At 32.2% G+C, this 19,226-nt stretch overlaps 1 protein-coding gene across 1 annotated transcript in view; it reads right to left on the reverse strand.

The window, feature by feature from the left end:
- The window catches only part of LOC105362411 (lachesin), a 94,458-nt gene that overhangs the window by 49,347 nt on the left and 25,885 nt on the right, over nucleotides 1–19,226 (reverse strand). The window contains exon 2 of the mRNA XM_011499852.1: nucleotides 11,819–11,916. Coding sequence (XP_011498154.1) covers nucleotides 11,819–11,916 — 98 coding nt within the window. The remainder of the gene's footprint in view (nucleotides 1–11,818; nucleotides 11,917–19,226) is intronic.

The following is a 19,226-nucleotide window of genomic DNA, read 5'->3' on the forward strand; positions in this document are numbered from 1 at the left end:
CGGCATTCGTCTCACGTACATCAGACTATCCTTCATCTTATAAGAGAAGACGATGCTATTGTTCCTTCCATGTACCTTGCCTATTCCGCAATTGTTCGAATATAATCGCAAATCTTCAAATTACTCCGATTTAATAAACAAAATGCAGTCTCGAGTAATATCATATGTAAATGGTTGACCGTTATTGATTTTGCAGTAAACACCTTTCATCAGTGTGACTTTAGCGAATCCTTTATCATGTAATGTTAACATGTACTGTCAATCGGTCATACGATTCGCTCTCTTAAATAACAACTTATAAGCAACTATCAAAATTTATTTAGATAAGTATTATACAACATATCTTGGTTATTCGAGAGGTAATAAAATATATTAGAAAATTTTTCTTCATCCGTACGTATCGAATGTAATACTCTCAAAGTCCCTATAACGGTTCAAAAACATTCTCATTTTTAAATTGTCATTACATCCTAAATATATTTATGACAAATGATTACGTTCTATTCTAATAGTATTAACGTAAAAGTATTAGATAATTCTTACGTTCATAATTAATATATGGCTGTACGAGGTGTAAGAGCTATAAAATGAAATTATTCAAACCATTAATATTATTAAGAATATATGGAATATCTATAAAGTATTTAATAACTGTAATACATTATATTATTATTTAATCTAAATATTCAATTTCAGCTAACCAAATTACAATGACATTTTTGCGTCAATACTATAAATAATCTATTATCGGTAATTTGATCTGCATAATTTTAATATTTCTCATCATATTCTGTACATGTTTATTGATTTTTTAATGTATTTTAATGACTAATTTCTGACACTCCTTATCAACTTGAATTTAATTTAATTTCATTAAATTATCGCTCCACTTCAACTTATCAAATAATTATCAATATAAATATTTGCGTACTGCCTTATATAATATTAAAGTCAACTATTAATCAAATACACACGCATTCAAGTTTATTTATTAATTTACTTAATTATGTCATATGCGAAAATTATCTATAAATATTTTTTAATCTGTTATTTGTACTTGAAAGACATTACGATTTCTAAAGATTATTTCAAATTTAGAATTCACAATGTCAACTGCATTGCGTATTTGAAATTGTTTACTGAGAGAGGGCATTGCTAATTATGCAAAATAATAATTGAAAATAGAAGATTAATATATTTCAATAAAGGTAAAACTATTGTTTCAATTATTTCGGCTTTATGTCGGTATAATTTATAATCGGTGGAACTTATCAGGACAAAGCAACCTATTATTCTATTACTTTTAAAGAGTCGTAAATTTAAATTAATTTATATTTTCTTATATAAAATAATTCTTTACGCTATTCTTATTAAAATCAACTAATTAATAATTATTCAGAGCCAAACTAACAACAAGTGACAGAGCCATTTACTACACGACAGTAGTCGGAAAAAATCGTGTGAAAATAACAATGAGATAAATGAAAAGAAATTTATAACTATAATAATATATAGTATATTGTCAATAAAGAATAAAATTTTCATTTTCGTTCTGTGATTGAATTCTCACCCTAATCAGCCGTAGAATACGAAGTAAAGAAAAATTCTCTGTTAACACAGGTAGACTAGTGAAATGTTGTCTTTCGCGAGTCTTTAACTGCTCTTATAGTGATTTTAGCATATTCGCGAGATCCACGAATTGTGATCGAATACATTTCAAATTTTGCACTGACTATATTCTGCATCTGAATAAATATGAACCACAACGAATGGAATAAAAGAAATTGGTTGAACTTTTCAACTTTAAACGGAGCATAGCTCTACTTCAAATTACACCAAATGCATCAAAGTTTCTTTAAATTTCTTCCATTAAAATATGTATTTGTAAAAATTTTCCAACATATCAAGCATTAAGGATACGTTTTAAATAGTCTTAGTAATTTATGTAACAATTACTTCAATACTAATGACCTTTATATTTAAGTATTTCTAAAAATTTTATAATGAACTTTCTAGCATAGTTAATATTATGGAAAGTTATTCGCAAACTAAATACAATTATTATTATTTCTAAAATAATAAAATAATATTGACTTATTGTATGGGCTTAAGGTTATCTTTTACAACAATTTTTTGCAATAAATTATTGTACAATGAAATATGTTAATCAATTTTTTTTTATGAGTCCATAAATATCAATTTAATTAAAATAAAACTGTATAGTTTCATCATTAAAAATTTGACATCTACGATTCAATAATTCATGCAAAATGTAAATCTGTTCCAGATTATGAGAACTTCTCCCGAGTCGTTAGACACCTGTTGGAAAGGTCCAATGGTCGTCGGACCTCTGTAAACATTTTAAATCTACGACTATAAGGGGGACGCCACGCTCTCTAATCGAAGACGCCGAAGAGAGAGCCGCTCTCCCCGATGTGGTCGCTGTCAAGGCCAAGCTCTCTCTATAATAACGAAGGACAGAGGCGCTCCCTTTGTGGTCGCGTCAAAGCCGGCGCGCTCTGATTGGCGACGCCTAAGAGAGCGGAGCGCTCTGATTGGTTGAGGAGGAGGGGGGTGGGGGGGGGGTTCCCCAAGCGGGCACGCTTGGTCAGAGACTTTATTAGTGAGGACGACATAGACGCAAGTGCTGACCGAATGGGGACGCCAAGGAGAAGGAGAGTCTGATTTAGTGGTAAACCAATAGTGATAAAACAATAGTGTCGAGAATTAACTAAAAGACAATGAGATGTTATGTAGAAGATAATGTGTGAGCAAGTGGAAGGGATAGCGCATTAATTAAAATACTTTACACATTTGTTTTAGTGCTGTTTATTCCATTTAATTTCCAACCACACAGTTGGAAAGATTCATTGTTGATGCTGAGAATTGTTGAACTCTTGTAGTTCCGTGGCGGCTGCCACGTGGCATTAGCATTCACTACATGCAGAGGTAGGAGGTTGTAAATCTCCGGATCCTCCTAACGTAGTGTGCTTGGTGGTACATTCTACCCTAAAAAATAAGAGGTCGGAAATTTCTTGACACTTCTACGAATAGTGGCACGTGGTGTTAAGTCTGCGACTGCTTCGTGCACTTGGGGCACGAGTGTCTCTATGTTGAATTTGCAATAGTGAATCTGCAGAGCACGTGCGCTTGCGGCACGAGGGACTATATGTCGTTTAGTATAAAATTTTGCGTGTACTTTCGTAGCGGCTTGATCCTTTGAGTATCGTCGTTAATACTGAATCCTTGAGAGACTCTGGTGTAAAGTTGGTGGCTATGGCACCTTAAGTTGCTATGCGGTTGCAAATGGATTTGACTATCGACTCTGCTGAGAGAGCTTTCTTTTTCCTTAGTCCTTCTTACGTGAGGACTTCAGCTCGAGTGCGAGAGTCCTTCGCCGCATCCCCCGTATCCATCCTGAACGACACTGAGTGTTTGAGTCTTGCGAGTTAGTGAGTAAGTTTGTCTTGTGGTCATCTTCCTCCAATCCATTCCGCTGACAATGGCGTCCACTAAAGGAACGCCTACTTCTTTGGCGTCCCTAATTCGAGCACCTTTGGCTTCGGCGGCTCTACTTGGAGCGCCTTTCTACTCATAGCGCCCTTACCACCTGCGCCTTCAATCCGAAAGAGTAGTGTTCTCGTGACTTTTCCGCCAAGAGAAGCTTCTGTCTGAAACGCCCTCACTAGGCTTATCCAAACGGCAGTGTGGCTAGACTTGACAACAATGGATGCGTTTGTGTACCGTTAGATTTTATTTTATGGTGTAACGACTATTTCCAGCTGTCTAATGACCCCGGTTTTCCAGATATGTAACAACTTGGGTTTGCCAGATGTTTAACGACTTGGGAAGGGTTTTCTCAATTTCTAACAAATAGTGACGCCAATATAGAACAAGACGTATCAATCACCTGTGATGTAAAAAGGGTTCGACGCTATCTCCTTCTTATAAAATAATTCATCGGCACGGAGTATTCGCAATAGAAAACATTCTTCACAGAACAGCCAAAACTGCTGTAAGTCTGTGAGTAAACCAAGTCCAAGAAGAAATAAGTCATTGCTAATCCTTACACGGTTGACAAAACGCTATTTTTACATAGCACAAAACATACTTACTAATGAGGAGTCTACTCACTCATTTGTTGATCTTTAAATCAACAACAAATCATCATTATCAAGGAGCATTCCGTGCAGCTAAACTATTCACCAGAGCAGCAGTTCCAAGGAACTGCGTTTTCATAATTAAACGTAGGATACACCTTTCCATTTGTTTGAGAATAAGAGACTCCGTTTAGTAAGGCAATAAAATATCTGACAAGTAATGTCATGAAAATTGTATTTAAGACTTCAGAACTTTCCTGCTCATAATTATTTGTACTAGTGTCATAAAACATCTGGAAAACTCTAGCGGAACGTGCTCATAGTCCCAGTGCAGTAGAACCTAATGGGTTTACTGCCGGGAGAACCCCAAAGTAGATTCAGAACGAATATCAGATATGCGTGAAGCATTGAGTACAAATATTTACTGCAACCGAAAACCCGTACGTGCAACAACATGCAATGACCATACGTGCGCACTCGGCCTTTAAGACAATGCTTGCATTGTTCTTGGCTATGCCACATCTGGTCGATCGTATTGGAAAATTGACCACGCCCAAGCGGACCCTTCTTCTAGCCAAGTCCCAGAGAGGGATGAGGCAACCAAAGAGAGGTGACCAATGGAAAAGGCTCGCCACCTTCCGACACTTTCCCGATTAGCAAATTCGGAACTGAGTCCGGGAGGAAGTGGAAATGAAGGCGTGCATAATTCATCATTCTGCTCAAGGTCACTTCTGATTGGACAATTGAAAGAAGAAGGGGTCCCAAGTGGAACTGGGTGAGTGAACCATTTAAGAAGGGACTACGTAATGTACCCGCACTTACTCTTTCCAAATACTTCTTACAGTTGAAGGATAAATCACGACATACTCTCACGGAGGAGGACCGGAGAGATGAGTCGTTTAGCTAGCTGAGTTTTAATAATAAGTTCTTTCCACTATTGTGAATTAGTGTACAGTTGAATTGATCTCATCAAGACTGGATTGCGTGGGACCTGACCACTTGTGGTCTCACTTGGAGACAAGGAAGAACTGAAGGGTTGCAACATTGCAAGGGAACGTAATAACAAGCCATCGAAGAGAGACTGGAAAATCACGATACACTGCAAGTAAGTCCTCATAGCTAGTACTCATTCTTGATTTCTCGGCTTATGTAGAAGACGGACGGATAAAGTCCAACTACGGAAGCTTCCCGGACATACTCTTGAACAAGACCAGCTATAAACGCCACATTGGCTTCTCAATCCCTCCAACTGCAAGTTGTTCCAGCCACAGATGGCGCACAGCTTCGCATAACCTCCATCTCGGCTCTCTTACGACCGATATTTAAAGGCAACTACACACGTATTAAGATAAACACAATAGCATTCCAGTGTTCGATCAGAGCACTACAATCATGATAACCTCTTAGCGATAATATTCAATAGATTATAACCTGCTTCATTCATAGTAAATATATTTCAACACCACAAGATTATCAAGAAATATAAAGTTCGTCTGTAATTCACCATTTTGTAAATCAATTCAAATAAATAGAAATAATAAAGACATGTGTTAATTATTAATCAGTGCATTCATCCTTTACTTGCCCGGCAACCCCACATAACATCTAGTGGGTTTTATTGTTCTACGTTAATTATTGCACGTTTGGCTGACTAGTCAAATTGTGGGATTATTTTCCGAACACCATTGAATAAGTCCAACACAACATTAATATAACTATAATAAACTACATTTATCGAAGAAACACACACTGTATTTTTACAGCTCTTCCGCTTGACTTCTTCTCAAACATTTGCTACGGCGGACGGCAATTATTATAAAGCTATTCAAACATTGGCAGTTCGAGCCAGTAAATCAAATTGTTTCGAACATCTGATCCTTCGAACCGGATTATAGTGGATGGTAGTACGTGTAACCACTGCCGTTAAGACGTGCAACTTCGAAAATTTAACAGTTACATTTTCATCACTGCATACTATGCAATGCGTGGCACTACCATAAGCAGTATTAGGAGATTTACGACATCTCATTTCTACGTACAGTAACCCATCACTAAGAACATCGTAAAAAGAGGTATACTGAGATTTATGACCTCCCATCACTCTGCAGTGTAAGGCAACAACATCGTGGTAGCCAAGGAAAATATGGAGGGAAGTAGCAATAAGACTCTGTTCGAAACTGTTTGACTTCTTAGCTCGAACAGCCAATGTCTCGATAGCTTTAATTTACTGCCCATCCTAATGGATGCTTCGGAAGAAGTTAAGTGGAACGGTAGAAATACAGTATGCGATTCTTCGAAAATATGATTTATTTACAGTTACACTAATCTTTGCTAGGATTTATATATTATGGAAGGGTACAAACCATACTCAAACACGTTATTGGAGTCGCTTATAACTAATCTTGTGTTGAATAAGTAGTCTTCTCGAGATGCTCCTCGAGATGTTGATGTTGTTGCTGATCGTTTGAGGATCAGCAACTGATTATGCAAACTCCTCATTAGTGGGTGTGATTTGTGTTATTAATAATAGCACCATACTAGTCTTGTAAGTACTGTCAATAATTTAAGCTGCACAGACTTTGTGTGCTCACAGTGATGCAATAGCCTTGATCTGATCCTGGGATGAGGTAGTTTGGCCCTTTCGTGTATAAAGTAGATGACGTCAATACCTTTCAACTGCAGCACTGGAGCGTTGATGTGTTTTCCTACAATCGAGAGTTCACTTAACGCTTGATCACTGTTTTATCACCGCTAAGTGAGAGCCCCCTTCTTCCGTGGCTTCTCCACGTAGACAGCATCTTGTATCTGCATCGTGCCCATTTTTAAGGCCTCTTACAGTGAGTCCCCGCTTATGGAACGCCCCTGCCTTGGGTTCCTCCAATAGGAACGCGCCGTTCCGAGCGTGCGCAGCTCTGCCTTGGGTTCCTCCAATAGGAACGCGCCGTTCCGAGCGTGCGCAGCTTTGCCTTGGGTTCCTCCAATAGGAACGCGCCGTTCCGAGCGTGCGCAGCTCTGCCTTGGGTTCCTCCAATAGGAACGCGCCGTTCCGAGCGTGCGCAGCTCTGCCTTGGGTTCCTCCAATAGGAACGCGCCGTTCTGAGCGTGCGCAGCTCTACCTTAGGTTCCTCAAATAGAAACGCGCCGTTCTGAGCGTGCGCGCCTCTGCCTTCCGTCTTCCCCTTTCCAAAGGAGATTGGCTTCGACAGTGGCCACATCGGCAAGAGCGCCTCTAGCGACACTGTCTTCAATTAGAAAGCTCACTATTCTCATGGACTTCGCGCCATGAGGAGCTCTTAACTGAAGAGCGCTGATGTCGACGAATGGCTGCGTTGTATACCGTTGCATCGGAAATTTTGCGTGTGAGGACTATTGCCAGATGTTTAGCTACCGGCGGCCATTTCGCAGATGTTTTACAAGTTGAATTTTTCCAGATATCTGATACTCCCGAAGGTTCTCAAAATCTCGAACAGACTCCTACAAAAACCACACTTAGAAGTGCTTCTCCAATGCACTTTCCATTCAGCTTGAAATAATGGTGAAAACTCAACATGATGAACATATTACAGTGTGACATCTCACCAAATGAAATCTCAGTCGCATTTTCACACGTCGAGGAACTGCACACGGCCTTCATTAAGGATCATGCGCACATGACCACAACATAGCCAACTGTTCAGCTCAATCACGATTACTTGGTGAAAAATGTATATGAGAAGGAATTCGCACAATATAAGACGACGCGAAAGATCATCACTAAACTTCGCCAAGTCATCAAGACAGTTTTCGATGTGAGATAAGTCAAGGCCAATCAAGGCACAAGCACAAGGAGCCCGACTCCAAAACGTCAGTCCTCCCAAGTGTTCAGGAAATCGAGACGACTGGCGTGAGTTTCGTCATCCTTTCAAGGCATTGGTCCTGAATAAGGATGACACTAGCGAGGCTGAAAAAATACATCACCTTCGGTATCCCCAATGTTTGATAATTCAATCATGTTTCAAACAAGCCTTCTCCAATTTAATCAAAATTAAGGGGAGAAAGTCGGCTTGGAAAACGTAATCAACGCCACCCGGGTGGCAATGAAACAGCTGAGGGCATTGCGAGTCACAGAATATCTGTGGGACTACATATCTGTATACATGACCTCTCGACGGCTCGATCGTGCCACAAGAGAATTGTGGGAGTCATCAATTAGCTCTTCCATACTCATACCCGCACTTCCATCGACCAGAAACCTTTATAACGTCTCGGATAAGGACGTTAACAGAGATGGAGTCAGTGACAGATCAACCTACAGCAGTAGTATGATCACATCTCTCAGGAAGATGATTATTCAATACATACCAGGCATCAGTGAAATATCCTCAGGTAGATCAATCATTTCTTTTCTTTGCTTGAACAAAACAAGGCAGAATACACTCAAGGCAATAATTCAAGTCCATCATCCAGATGAGATGATGGTGCAATCATCGACAGACAAGTTCATTTTAGCACATGATTTTTTGCCAACGGCAATGGCCGAAATACGGTCAAAAACTTAAACAGTACAAGTTCGTCTTCTCATTGACACAGGCTCTGAACTTTCATTCGTCATCGAGAACGTTATCGGACAACTCCACATTCCTATAAAACATTCCATCATTTACATTTATGGAATTGGAGGAGCTCAAGTGCTCCGACACAAGGAGTTGTGACACTTACTCTCCACTCGATTCACTCGGACTACACTGCCACATTACTCTCACTCACATTCGTAAGACATTAACATCAGTAATTCCTTCTATCGAACCAACTTCACACGACTGACCTCATTTGAGAGGCTTAACATTGGTCGATCCGCGGCATCTTAGATCTCGCTGAGTAGATATCATTCTTGGAGCAGACATGTATGGGCAAATCATCAAGCCCCACGTCATCACCCGTTCTCCTTCCATGCCAATGGCGTAACTATCCATTTATGGATGACTCATGCTGATCACAGGAGCAGTTACAAGTTAATAAACTATAATAAACCACATTTATCGAAGAAGCACACACTGTATTTCTACAGCCCTTCCGCTCGACTGCTTCCCAAGCATCCGCTAGGGCGGGTGGCAAATTATTCTAAAGCTATTCAAACATTGGCAGTTCGAGCCAGTTAATCAAACAGTTTCGAACAAAATCTTAATACAATTAATTTCATAATAATCAAATTAAAAATACAAAAACATTGATATATTAATCGATATCTTTTTAATAATACTAATAAAAGATTGAATGTTAAAAGAGATATAAATTATAGGTGATGTAATTACTAGTGAAGTATGTCATATTTTGCACAAACGTTATACAATTATGCTTGTATTCAGCAATTATGCAAAAGTACACAGAAATATATGCACGCAAAAGTCATATACATGGTGAAGTGTCAATCCATATACAAAAAACAGGAATACTTACGGGCGTGTGTGTGCGCGCGCGCGCGCGTTCATGTGTGTATATGCGGTTAGATGGGCTCGTGTATGCATACACATGCGCATATGTATCTAACTATGATATAGAACATTTTATTTGTTCTTCAATGGGGGGTACTCGGCTCTTAATTAATTTTTAGTACATCCTAATAGAATTCTTTATATTACGTTTAAGGCTCAATTGAAAGATAATAAATTTGTTTTTACTCCGTATAGTCGGAAATTTAATAATTAATAGCAGCTGTTCAAGCACGCAACATACATATAAAATCCAATTTTTTTTCCTGTGCAATAAACATTTAATTTAATATTTATACAAAAGAAAATCTTTTTCTATAAGAGATATTATTGAAATACTAGTAAAATTAACATTTCTAAGATCTTATTTAACCTTGAATTTAATTTATTATAGATAGTCTGATTGAACTTTTCTTATTTCTTATGTAATGAAACACAAATTCAATTAATTCATTTTTATAACAACATCCATAACTCATGGTTAATTGAATCTACTCGGAAGCGAAATTTTATAATTCATGTCTTTAAAATATTCTATATGATATTCAAAGACGTGGACTAAGTGGAATAGAAAGAATAAAATAAGTCAGAAAAATGGAAAGGGCGAAAGAGAAAAATGTAAGAATAGGTTTCCAAGGAGACTCGACCGACGTCTATTAGACGTGCGCGTTAGTGTGCCACGATGTGGGAAAGATTTGGAATGAGAAAATAGTAAAGGAGGCATCCAGGGAGATAAAATGAATGAGAGAGACGTAGAGAGAAGAAAGAATCGGAATCTCACAGTAGCGACGAAGAGTAGAAAATCAGTGAGAGCAAAAAGGACGTTTAACAAACTGCTGAACTCACAGCCCATGGGATTTTATTCTCATTCTTAATGAAGTTTTCCCAAGATAGGCAACACAATTTTCACGCAATCTTATTTCTGACGCGTCATCTATACGGCTACTTTTCTGCAATCCTTATTTAATATAAACAAGGAAATTCACTACATTATGAACGGCGATTAAGCCGACACGTTGTTTCTATTGCTTATCAAAATTTCATACAAATGTGTTTGTAAAATAATTACTAGCGTTCTATTAAATCATTAAAAGCATTGTATTTAATGAAAATATTATTAACAATCATAAATTGTTATTAAAATTGTTTATATACGAACATATATATATATATATATATATGTTTTACTCAATAAATGAAAAAAAAATTTTTGTTTGATGTATTTTATCAGATATAATAACTTTCGTTTATACCTTTCTTCATAATATTACAAACAATACGAAAAACATGATTTTAAATTTGTAAAAATATTTTTAAATAATTGAATATTACATTAGATATTATATTTATTTCAAACATTTATTGAAATAATTTATAAATTAATTTTTTTTAATTTTTATTTAAAAAATTGCTCTTTTTGATGGTATATACTTTACCAGATAAGTTGATACATCAATTTAATGTAAAAATTCTTGTAATTTAGTTTCTAGTTAATGTAAATTTCTCAAGCTATATTTTAAAATATTGATCATATTGTTTCTAATCAAATTTATATTATATATTGTATGTGTATCTGAAATTAATTTATTTTCCTAACGATCACAGAAATTTACTTACATATTTATTTCAATACATAAATACGTCAAATTTCTGCTTCGTTTAAACTGTATTTTTGATTTTCGATTTTCATGCATTAAGGGGATGTAATTTATTATTAATATAACACAAGAACACCATCAATCCATACTAGTCCATGTTATTAGATACTATTATTCAGAGTTATTGGATTTTATAAAATTTTTAAAATAAATATTTATAGTTTTCTTGCATCATTTGTTACACTTAAAATGAAAATTGTTATTTGGACGAGAAAAAAGTTAAATTATTAAGAAATCTATTAATACTTATTTAAAGATTGTATTCATTTATTAGTGGACTTGGAAACATTCATACAAATTATGGTATTTTATTAATCATTTTTAATTCTTCTACTAAAAATTATATCTTTAATTATTTCTTACTAAGTAGTTTAATTTTTAATTAAAATATATATTATTAACGTGAATTTTTCAATTATTTTAAGGACCATTTGTGATTACAATTTTAACATTTTCAGAGTATAACAACATCTAAAAAGTATATTTTATTTTACTTATTCGAATGTTGCAGTATTATTTAGAAAGTTTGTGATATATATATATATATATATATATATATATATATATATATAATAAATAAATCTGTACTTACTTTGTAAGGTCCTAGATTCTCGACAATACAAGCAAAGACAGCTTCTCGACCCACGGACACAGTAAGATTGTTCAAGGGCTTGCCAAATTTTGGTAAATCTGCAAGGAAACGAGTGTATGGATTAAGTTCTACACTGATTACGTATGTTTATGAGTGTATGCATGTATATATATATATGCCTAATCGCCTTCCCTTTGTCATATGTGCATCTATGATATACCTCAAATATTTCTTTTTACAACTTTATGAGACGTTCAGGAATATTAAATGAATAATCATAAAATACTAAATTGTTTTAATTTTGTATTGAGTATTAATTGATATATTGTGATAGAATATTTTAATGCAATGTATTCTTATAAAATTATATATATATATGCATATGTAAATAATTATAAAAGTTCAGTTGTATTAAGTTTTTACAAACATTTATAATGTATATTATTATTATTTAAAACGTACTTTGTATCGTGTTTCTATATCTTATAAATTAACGTTACTCCAAATTTAAGTAATTTATTGGTTCATTATTATTATTTTGTGAAAAAAATATGATGTTAGATTTATAATACCTTAAGATATCTTGGCTGATGTTTATCGAGGATTAATACACTAGTCGAAGGAAAATAAACCGCAAAAATTTATTTCATTTGAAATAATATGTTATTTTGTTTTCAAAATATCTCAAACAAATATCTCAATTTTATAAATTTCAAAAGCGAACGTACTATTTTATTAAAGCACAATAATAAATATTTTAAAAATAAACAATCTAATAAACGACACATATTATTGCAAGATGTTACAGCACAATGGATATTATTGTCTTACTTAAGTCTATCCATGTATGTATAGATTTTTTCAAGTGATCTTCATATCATAATTATAGCCCCCCCCCCCCCACAACTCTATAATACAATATGTCGTATTACATAACCAATAGATTATTAAATCCATTCAAATTACATTTTAAACATAGACAATAAATGATAGTTAAATTAATAGTGATATTTAATCAAAGTATATGCATTCATCTTTACGGTAATAAATATTTTTAAAAAAACGTCATAGAGAATGAATATATTAATATAAATTAATGTCGAATTATAATCTTTTATAATCTTTTCAATAAATAAAATAAAACCTTGTTGTTTAAAATTACTTTATCGGCGAAATGAAAACATCAGGTTTCCAATTTAAATTACATATTTTTTACGTGTAAATAGCACAAATTCCGATAGTTCAAAAATATTTATTTGTTTAATATTGAAGATTAAACTGAAAGTCCGTTTAGCAGACTAAAAGTTGATATTTTCAAGAAAAAACTATAAAATATCTTTTATATTACAGAAAAAATAAGAATTTTGAGAGATTCCAAAGGAATATAAATATACGTCGGTGTCAAATCCATAATGAATGATTTATAAAACTTTGGGCTCGAAGAGATTCTTCAGGAAATCCATCATTTGATAGTTAGAAACTCGCAACTATAAGCTAACAACTTAAATAAAATTATGTAAATGATATTCCCTCAATACTTGATATAACATATAAATGCCTCATTAAAGCCTCACTTGCTGAGCTTGTCGCTATCACTGTCACGCATGCCTTTAAGCATGCACGCAAAGAAATAAGAGAGACTTACCGCCAAAGCCCGCGTACCCCCGAACTTGGCAATGTAACTTATAGGTTAGTACGCTCTTACGGCCAATAGATTCACTTGAAGCGCCAATAAGCAATATTGGACGATCAATCCATTGTATACGACGCGATGGAATATTTCGCGCGCGATGCCCGCGACGAGTGGAGAAAGTCCGCGTGCGATGCACCTGTGCACCGAAAGACGCCACTTTCGAGACGTTATCTATCATCCCAACCTTACTCCCCTTTTACTCCTCATCTATCGTCTAAGCTTACGGAGGATTGACATATTCGGTTATTTTGACTGTACAGAGGAAGCTCTATAGATCTCTTCAGTCATCCACTCGCGCAACATCATCTCCCATTATTTTCATTTTTCTCCTTTTATATTCTGCCTCTCATGACGTGAACTATGAAAAATTTTTATTACACGAACCGTATTGTTTTCGTTTATCATGCTGCACGTCACTCAAGTTTCACGAAGCAAAATTTCGAAAGAGAAATATGTGGCGCCGTCTGTTTGTCTTGGCAATGGCGAGTGGCCCATTTCATTCTAGATCCGCTTTAAAATATAAGTAGCTTATGAAAAGTTTGTCTCATTAATTAGAATACAAGTTTTTTTTTTTTTTATATCTTCCCTATAACAAACATGATTTATGGATTTATTGTCATTGAATTCCTGGAGGAAGGGAAATAAATATCCTTTGAGCATCTTCGATATCGCTCTTATATGAGTAGACATTCACCGTAAAAGTTGTAAATTAAAAATAAACGAATCGCGCATTCACGTCCATATATATAATATGTATACAAATACTTTAACACGTATACACTAGATAGATAGAGGTAGATATATATATATATATATATATATATATATATATATAGAGAGAGAGAGAGAGAGAGAGAGAGAGAGAGAGAGAGAGGGAGTGTGTGTGTGTGTGTGTGTGTGTGTGTGTGTGTGATGGGAGAGGTGGTTTACATTCAAAACTATCTCAATTTTATTAAAGCTAAAAGAGAAATCAAACATTTGATTAAGTATTTGTTTCCAAGACACGAAATAATCAATGAAAAAAAAAATTAAAAAAAATAAAAAAAAAAAACTATATTATTCGTTTTAAAAAAAGCCCATAAAAGAATTTGCGACGTGAATTGTCGTCGATGCATATGACGTGACAGAACTTCGCGTGTTCATTCGCGTTGCGTGGAAGCCCTATATAACTATATAATACGTCTTTATGACAACAGCTTGAAAGAGGACCTACGTTAATTTCTGATTTCTAGGGATCCTATGCGGTTCACTGTTCTTCAAATGAAATACTTTATTTTATGTAAGAGAAAAAAAAACTTTAGTATTGCTTATAAATACGCAACATTTGTACATTTATGAAAATATAGCAGGCTTATAAAGAATAATACAATAGCCTCTCTTCGCACAATACACTCGATAATATTATGAGACGAAGTTAAACGTTCTTTTATAATTTTATATTTAATATTGTTTGTTACATTTACTTATTAATACTTTGAAACTATCGAATGTTTTCAATATAACTACTATTGATGATTTATTACATTCAAATATTGTTAAATACGGTAAAAATAATTAATATTTTGTAATTTAGAATATTATGGAAAATATATTGCTTATTATACTTAGTCCTTAGTTTATAATCATTGGATTTAAATTTCGAAAAGAATTTCTTTCATACTCGTGCGTATGTAATTACAGATACATATTCCCATAAGATAAGAGAAAATTTGATGAAACACATCATAACGCTTCATTTATATTAACATATGCAAAAATGAATATACACAATTTTCGTTAATTTACAATTAATTAGAAAGTTTCAACATCTATTGTTTGAATATCCGAATAAACCAGAGATGCTTTCCAACTCACGCATGCGCAAGTATGTATGAACACATACATATCTAATATTACTTGTTCACGGTTCATAAGCAGTATTTTCACTAATTAAGTAAATATTAATTCTTTACTTATAAGAAACGTAACGTTGAAATATTGCCAAGCAGAGCGATTAACTTTTAATTGCATTTCCAAAATCTGTAATCATACACTATTCTGATTCATGGCTAAGGAAATACTTTAATTTTTCTTGCTTTACTCCACAGCTCTTTCGCTCTTCACTCCTTTACTCTTTAAAAGCTGCACTATTAACGATAAAAAAAACTCTTCCAAGTCAATTAGATATTTCTCTATACATGTCAGTTAAGAATGATAAGAGATGCTATTTATAATTAAACGGAAATCATGAATAGGAATGACTATTTTCAGGCGTTTAACTTTACAACTTATCTATTCCATCTATATACATTATTCTAATTATGACATATAATATTATACAACTATAATATACATATAATATTACATATAATATTCTAATAAATATTATATTAAACACATAATATTATATAACTATAAATTATGATATATATGCTGATATATCATATAATTGAGTGTGTAAGAGTGTGTATAAGTATGGGCGCGCGCGCGCGCGCGTGTGTGTAAATATGTTTATGTATGCAGCAATAATTTTATCTTAAATTTTTAATTATGTGTATCATTAAACGAAATCTTACTTTACGGGTTCGACCAAAAATTAAAATAGAAGAATCTGACACCTACGCAGACGGTTCGTTTAAATTCGCTTTTCCCCTCGGAATCAAACACCGCATACTTAAGATAAGGAACGATAACGAATTATTTAAAGTCTTAAGAGAGCATACGGTCTGTTTATACATTTTCAGTACATCATCTGGGCACGAGCAAACGAAATAGTTAAACTAGCAAAGCATATCGCAAAATAAAATCTTTGCAATACTCAACAGTCACATTTCTATTCTATAATTATCAATTAATATATATTTAAAATTAATATATTTAAAATATAATATATTAATTAATTAATTAATAAAAATATCATATGTTTAATACTTTTTAAATTATTTAAGTATTATATTATATTGAATTAAAATCAAACAAGTAACTATGACAAATAACTTCTTGTAACTTGAACAGATTTACAAATATATCGACAAATTTATCCAGAAAAAATTAAATTTTACATAAACTATTGTCGAAACAAATTACAAGAGCCAAAATTTGTAAATATGTTTAATCGTAAAAAAAAGAATATAAGCAAAATTTTCTCATTTTACGGGAATGCAAATATTATTATTTTATATTCAGAATGTACGTGGCTCCAATGAAATCAATTTTCGTTCCAATATTTCCAATATGAAAATAAGTAAAATAAGTACGAATATTCTATGAAGTCTAAAACGATTTAAAGAATGGAATAAATGTTTTAACACGAAATTTTTTCTGACATTAATTTTTTAAACGCACGCTGATTATTTAGATTAAAAGTAACTTAGTTTATATACAACTACTATATATAAAATAATTCATCATCAATATCATTCTATTATAATTGGCTAAATTATATTTCATTATTATACTTTTATTGAAAATCATCGTTATCCATGTAAAACAAAATTACTTTGTTTTAAAATTAATTGCTATTCTAAAAACGTATCAAACGTTCACCTTACATTACTAATACCAATACGAATAAAATAAAAGTATTTATATGTATGAGCATTAATTGTATAAATAATTAATTGTTTTAATACATATTGAAATACTTTATTTACGTAATTTATTTGTGTTTAAAATTTATAGGAATAATAAATAGAAAGCGTATTGTTATTTTATATATAGAATTTGGTTCTGTATAATAAAAATTTTTCTAAATATCGAGTTTTCAATGCACTTGTAGAAAAATATTATTATGTCTTCTAAAATCCTTATGTAATATCACATCAAATATTTCAATAAAATTCCTAAACTTTCCACATATTTATTATAGTTTCATCATTTACTCATCAATCCATAATCTGCAATATTTCATTCTAGATAGCCATAATATTGTACTTATATTTATTGTGCACTTTATTAAATTACTTTATTTTTCTGTAATTATGCGTTATATAAATACATGATACCAATCTTTAAATAGATGCAATATATTGGAATAAAGGTATTACGAAAAGTCCAAATATTTATCCAAATATTAATCTTACTAAAACAGGTATTTATGACTCATTTGAAAAATATCGACGACCCTGTTCGAGTACATATTAACGAACTAATTAAAATATATTAACAGTATTAACATAAAGAAAAATTCACGTACTTTTTCAATTTGATTGAAATTCAAATAAAAGTATTGTAATTATTAAAAAAATTTCGTTAATATGTAATAATAAGAATATATAAGGAAGAACTTACGTGCATCAAAGTAATATATTTAACTGTTCATTTACGATACGATTGTTGAAACATAAAAAATTGAATAAAAAATAAATTGAATGTATTTCTAGATATTATTATTGCCTAATAAATATTAAGTGATTTAACTTATATATATATATATATATATATATATATATATATATATATATATATCTTTTTAACTAACATTAAGAGACAAAAAATTTATAATATCCTTAAATAAAAGTGAAACAATATCTTATAATGTATGAGTAAATTATCTTCTGAATGCGATGAAATAGGATTGCCTTTATCAACTATGATAGACTATTATAGTCTCTTTAGAATCCCCTTTTTTTATCGTTTCTATTACCTAACATAAAACCACAATAGTGATAACATCAATATCTATTTATAAAATTTCTAATATTATTTTATATGCTAATAGAATTTATATGCTAATTGATAATAAACTAACTTGTAATTAGTAAAAATTCTTAATAGTTCCCTATACCCGAGCTGATATTGTAATGATAAATACTAGTTCTTATTTATGTATCAAAAACAAAACAAAAAAAAAATTAATTATATAAATGAAGTCATTATATACATGATAAAATTAATTAAATACAAAGTGAGTCAAAAGTGAAGTCGTATACTTTTTTTTGTATTATTAAAATTAAATTTCAATCATTCGTTTCTGAATAAACTATGAATGTTATTTAATAAAATAAAACAATACCATTTATAGACATATAGAAATTGAATAATGTTTAATTTATAATATTAACTGATAGAAATAAATATGTTTTTTAAGAATATTTTCAAAAATTTCATTATATCGCATAATTAATAAATGTATAATTCATTCTTTGTTTAATATTATATGAACGATTTTAATACTATTAGGTGCATGTTTAGTTGAGTCTTTTCAAATACAAGTTGAGTCTTTACAAATTCATAGGATTTAAATGGTGATATTAGAAAATAAAAGTCCATTAGGTAAATCAAAACGAAGATATAAAGATTGTATTCAACTTGAATCAAAAGGAGTAAAATAAAAAAAAAAAATTTTTCAAAAGAGAATTTCAATAATGAAGCGAATAATAAACTTGCAATATTGTATTAATAAGATAATGTACTTGTAATATTGTAAGTGCAATCGACAATAATTTTTTTAAGCCATACTTTCCCAGTCAATAAAGCAATAAATTAAAATATATCCTTATTACAAGATACAGTTTGATAAGACTTAAAAATGTTTAAATAAATGAATGAAATATTTGAAAATTATTTTTACATTGAATATAAAATAAGTATATTTATATTTGCCAGAAAACTGTATATGTGACTGACTTTTTATGAAGATCGTTAGTATTCGATTAATGTATCATGTCTTTAATTATTCGTCGTATAAATCTTTTGGTTTAAACAGCTTTGTTGCAGTAAATAACGGTATAATAA

Source organism: Ceratosolen solmsi, unplaced genomic scaffold, assembly GCF_000503995.2.
Source record: "Ceratosolen solmsi marchali unplaced genomic scaffold, CerSol_1.0 scaffold35, whole genome shotgun sequence".
Classification (NCBI taxonomy): Eukaryota; Metazoa; Arthropoda; class Insecta; order Hymenoptera; family Agaonidae; genus Ceratosolen; species Ceratosolen solmsi.